The sequence below is a fragment of the Carya illinoinensis genome, chromosome 9 (genome assembly GCF_018687715.1).
Source record: "Carya illinoinensis cultivar Pawnee chromosome 9, C.illinoinensisPawnee_v1, whole genome shotgun sequence".
NCBI classification, from domain to species: Eukaryota; Viridiplantae; Streptophyta; class Magnoliopsida; order Fagales; family Juglandaceae; genus Carya; species Carya illinoinensis.
In genome coordinates, this window is record NC_056760.1 from 17,388,649 (window position 1) to 17,394,608 (window position 5,960).

Here is a 5,960-nt window from a genome sequence, read left to right on the forward strand (position 1 = left end):
GTTTTGCTGGTCCAATTCCATTGGAGATATTCAATATCTCAACAATATAGTATATTGGAGTCACATTAAATAATCTTTCAGGCCATCTTCCATTAAATATGGGAAATTTCCTTCCAAACCTTCAGCAGCTATATCTTGGGGCAAATCAACTTAGTTGAATAATTCTCAGTTTTATCTCCAATGCTTCACTACTCATTGAATTAGAGTTGGCTTACAACTCATTCTTGGGCTTAATCACTAACACACTAGTAATTTAAGGTTCCTCAGGCTACTCAACCTAGCAAGCAATAATCTTATTGTTGAATCTTATACTCCAGAGTCAAGCTTTTTCTCTACCTTGTCAAATTTCAGATATCTCGAAATGTTACTTTTTTCGGATAATCCACTAAATGGCATCTTTCCCAATTCTGTTAGGAATCTCTCTACTTTTCATAAGTACTTTGAAATAGGTCATTGTAGTATAAATGGCAACATTCCTAGAGAAATTGGCAGTTTAAGCAACTTGATGACTTTGCTGCTAGATAACAATCAATTTGTTGGACCTATTGCAACTACACCAAGGAAATTGGACAAGCTTGAAGCTTTATACCTTCAAAATAATAAACTTGAAGGTTCCATCCCACCTGATCTTTGTAATTTGGAGAGCTTGGTTGAATTAAATTTAGCTAGTAATGAGTTCACTGGAGGCATTCCTGAATGCATGAGAACTTTGAAATCTTTAAGAAATCTCTACTTAGCCTTCAACCAGTTAACTTCTATGGTTCCCTTAAGCTTGTGGAACCTTACGTATATCTTGGAGGTCAATTTGTCATCAAATCTTCTAGATGGCTCTCTCCCGATAAAGATGGGGAATATGAAGGTCCTAAGAATAATAGATTTATCAAGAATCAGTTATAAAGTAATATCCCAACAACAATCAGTGGACTCAAAGATCTAGTTAATCTCTCATTAGCCTACAATTGATTAGAAGGATCAATTAATCAAACATGTGGAGAGTTGGTAAGCTTGGAATTCTTGGATCTTTCCAATAATATGTTATCTGGCGAGATTCCCAAGTCCTTAGAAGCATTTATATATATGAAATATTTAAATGTGTCTTTCAATCGACTACAAGGAAAAATTCCTACAGGAGGGCCATTAGAAAACTTCTTAGCTACATCATTTATGTTAAATAAGGCACTTTATGGTGCTTCACGACTACAAGTTCCCCAATGTAAAGAAGATTCTCCTCTTAAGAAAAAGACTATTGTGGCGCATGTGCTAAAGTACGTACTACCAGCAATTGAGTTAACAATATTGCTTGTGGTGGACCTTGTATTGGCCTAGACTAGATGCAAAAAACAAAATGTCAAAGTTTCAATTGAGGCAGACCCATCACCGCCAGTGATATGGAAAATAATTTCCCACCAGCAACTTGTACAGGCAACACAAAGGTTTAATTTGAACAATTTACTTGGCGAATGGAGTTTTGGATCAGTATATAAAGGAACACTCTCAAATGGGACGAATGTTGGAATAAATTAAAGTTTTGAACTTGCAAGTGGAAGGGGCAAGAGTTTTGATATAGAGTGTGAGGTACTTTGGAATACTTGTCATAGAAATCTTATTAAAATCATCAACATTTGTCGCAACATTGAAATCAAGGCCCTTGTTTTGGAATGCATGCCTAATGGAAACTTGGAGAAGTGGTTGTATTCTCATAATCAATATTTGAATATCTTACAAAGGCTACATATAATGTTAGATGTGGCATCAACACTAGAATACCTCCATTATGGTTATTCAACAACTATTGTTAATTGCGATTTTAAGCCTAGCAACATCTTACTAGACGAAGATTTGGTTGCACATGTTGCTAATTTTGGCATGGCGAAACTCTTAGGCGATGGAGATTCTGTGATAAGAACCATGACTCTCGCTACTATCGGATATGGCACCAGGTGATTATCTAAAACTTGCATATCTATCTCTACTCATATAAATATACATAATATGTTTGTGTGTGTATAAGTAGTCTTTGTGTATAATATTGATATGTGCACAATCTATGTTTGTGTTTGGATTTTTTTCAAATCTTATCAAAACTTGAATGTATATGCTCATGAGAAGTTGTAATGTTATTACTTAATAGAGTATGGATTAGAAGGAATTGTTTCTACAAGAGGCGATGTGTATAGTTATAACATTTTATTCATGTAAACTTTCACAAGAAAAAGACCTACAGATGACATATTTTCAAAAGAAATGAGTTTGAAGAGTTGGATAGAGGAATCATTACTAGTACTTTCGATGAAGGACATTATTGATGACAATCTGTTGAGCAACGAAAGTGATGATCCTTCCATGGAGGAGCTTATATATTCTATTGTGGGATTAGCTTTGGATTGCTGTGTAGAGTCACCTGAACAAAGAATTAATATTAAAAATGTTTCAGACACACTCCGCAAGATCAAACTGAAGTTTCTTCAACATCATACAGATCAAGGAAATTAATGTGGGAGCTAGCATGAAGGACTTGTTTAAGATTGATTCATGCATGTGGCTTCCCAAATAAAATAGATTTGTTGGGGGCTACTGAAAAGATATTGCATGTTATCGTTGTTCTGTTGTGGCAGTGAGTAGACGATAAATTATATATAACTAGAAATGGAGTGGTTCGTAATTGCATGACTTCTTAACACGATACGTCAGATTGTAAAATTATTTTTATTATTTTTGTGGCTATAACACTTCTAAGCAACAAAGAGATTTTATAAAAAGAGTTATAAAATGACATTGCTTCACATAATACGTTAAATTAACTTTACAATAAAAAATAACTTTATAACCTGATGTACCATATATTAAGTTAGATCAATTTATAAATTTACTTTTGTAAAATTCTTTTGCAGCTAAAGTAATTCTGGATGACTAATAATCATGACATCCAATCATGTTCTATCTATCATGTAGATATGATAGGTACAAATTTGTTGTATTATTTTTTCCTTTCTATATAGCTATATAATTAACATTTTTGTCATTTTAAGGTGTCATCTGGATGGACAATTAAGATGAGATCAGTTGAAATAAAAGTAGAAAGTTGAAAATTAAATAAAATATTATTAGAATATTATTATTTTTAATTTTAAAAATATTAAATTATTTATTATATTTTATGTAATAATTCCAAAAATTATAATAATAAAATAAAATAAAACAATTTCACCTTCCAAATCTTCAAAATACACGAGCGATGGACGGCAACGAGGTTCAAGTCTGTACTCTCAACTTTTGGCACTGAAGTCAATATAAGGTACAAAGTTGAACTCTATTATTGCTTGGTCTCGGGTCACTTCAAAATCAATTCTATGGAAAGTCAAGAAGTCTTCAGGGAAACGAAACTGTTATGCCTTTTTCTAGATTATGGGCTAGCTCTCCCCCACATGAAGACTTACAAACCATGGGGACCTTAACCTGTGTCTTATTTATTTTATTGACTAGAAAAAGTGTTAATTACCATTGCTTCTAATCCATTATTTTGAAAAAATTGAGATTGTTATAATTATGAAAAATTTTAGACAAAAAAAAAAAAAAAAAAAAAAAAGTCCTAACGGAATTGCATTGAATGCATAAATTTCGTATAATTGCACTGAATGTTATATACGTGGAAGTTTGGTTTCACAATGGAATTGAATGCTGCGAAGAAAACCAAACAGGAAAAGAGCCATGCTCGTAAGATTGCTTGCTGCTCACTGTCAAGACATTCAATCAAGCAATTTTGTCAATAGCTACCCACTTGCTTCAGTCTTCATCAGTCGTATCTGATTGGGAGTGATCTGGGAAAGTGGGATATTGACTCCTATTTTCTTTTGCTTTTTTATGCACCCATGTGCACGTTAATCCAATACTCGAACAAGAAAATGGAACCGGAGTATCAGTTTAGGAATGTAATTAGTGCGTAATCGATTTTAAAAAATGAAAAATTGATGTATACTGATTCGGTCTTAAATTTTATCCAAAACCAAACCGGACCGGACCAATTACACCCCTATAGAAGGCCTTAACCTGTGTCTTATTTTTTTTATTGACTAAATTACCATTGCTTCTATTCCAATACTTTGAGAAAATTGAGATACATATAGTTATGAAAAAATTTTATACAATCCAAAAAAAAAAAAAGGTCCTAAACAATTCCTTTTAATTTTTTTTTTCATAATAAATATATGGTGTACGGATGATGAATAGAGAACTTAATTAGCTTAGTAAGAATAAAATTAAAAAAAATAATTAAAATATATAATCATGTTGGATAATGAGTAGCATCCATATATATATATATATATATATAGCAATACCCATGAATGATCCTAGTCTACTTTATTGGAACTCCAACACATACATGAACTCCCCCAGTCTTTGAAAATAAGATAGTAAAAAAAAAAAATAATAACAAGATGGTACGTACGTAGTCTGCATTGATATCGCTCAAATCGGAGTTGAATTAGGTCCTGTGTGGACAGTAAAATTATTTTATCTTATCTTAATATTATAATTTTTTTAAATTTTTACGTAAAATATAATAAATAATTTAATTTTTTTAAATCTGAAAATAATAAGAATGTTAAAAACAGCATCTTAATTCACTTGATGACTAGGATATATGTATGTATCAGTACTACGGGTGTCTAGCGAACCAATTCACTCATTGGGACATTTCGCAAAATAATTAGCTCAGCCATACGTGTCCAGCGAGAGTCAAGTAATTCCATCTCTGCTTAACCGAAATTAAAATCCCACGAGATGTCTACCAAAATCTCTACTTCTTTTAATTTACGATCCAATTTTGAACGAAACTGATCATCTAAACAATTACAATTTAATTGGACTAATTATAGATTAGTAGGGCCATCAACGAATATATATGACTAAATTCGATTCAGATCATGAAAAGGCCAGCAAGAACGAACCGATCATGTGAAACTACAAATTATTTGAAAATTAAGTTGATTCAACAGCTAGCTAGCACATAAGTTTTCTTCGAGCGTAAAATCTACGACCTGTTGTGTGGAAGTTTTGGTTTCGTAATGCAATGATAGCCACACCACCCAATACTCCAACAAGAAAATGGAACCAGCATTAATTACGTATATGTGAATGTGATCACTACTCTCAAGTCATTATTGGTCAACTTTGAGGGCTTCCATGGAGGGAATCCCCTACTATTTAATTATATATCCTCTTAATTTTTTAATGCTCCATTAACTTTGAGTGCCATATATATATATATATATAAATACTAATTCCCCTACCTCAAACCACCCAATACTCCAACAAGAAAATGGAACCAGCATTAATTACGTATATGTGAATGTGATCACTACTCTCAAGTCATTATTGGTCAACTTTGAGGGCTTCCATGGAGGGAATCCCCTACTATTTAATTATATATCCTCTTAATTTTTTAATGCTCCATTAACTTTGAGTGCCATATATATATATATATAAATACTAATTCCCCTACCTCAAACCACCCAATACTCCAACAAGAAAATGGAACCAGCATTAATTACGTATATGTGAATGTGATCACTACTCTCAAGTCATTATTGGTCAACTTTGAGGGCTTCCATGGAGGGAATCGCCTACTATTTAATTATCCTCTTAATTTTTTAATGCTCCATTAACTTTGAGTGCCATATATATATATATATATATATATATATATATATATAAATACTAATTCCCCTACCTCAAACCACCCAATACTCCAACAAGAAAATGGAACCAGCATTAATTACGTATATGTGAATGTGATCACTACTCTCAAGTCATTATTGGTCAACTTTGAGGGCTTCCATGGAGGGACTCCCCTACTATTTAATTATCCTCTTAATTTTTTAATGCTCCATTAACTTTGAGTGCCATATATATATATATATATAAATACTAATTCCCCTACCTCAAGTGATCCTTAGATA

The 5,960-nt window shown here is 32.4% G+C and overlaps 1 protein-coding gene across 1 annotated transcript; it reads left to right on the forward strand.

Annotated features, from left to right (window-relative positions):
- Positions 1 to 361: 361 nt before the first annotated feature.
- LOC122276872 (receptor kinase-like protein Xa21) lies at positions 362 to 1,944 on the forward strand. The gene is made up of 2 exons (XM_043086766.1): positions 362 to 859; positions 1,813 to 1,944. The coding sequence occupies exons 1-2, from the start codon at positions 362 to 364 to the stop codon at positions 1,942 to 1,944; spliced, it is 630 nt and encodes a 209-aa protein (XP_042942700.1).
- The last annotated feature ends 4,016 nt before the right edge of the window (positions 1,945 to 5,960 follow it).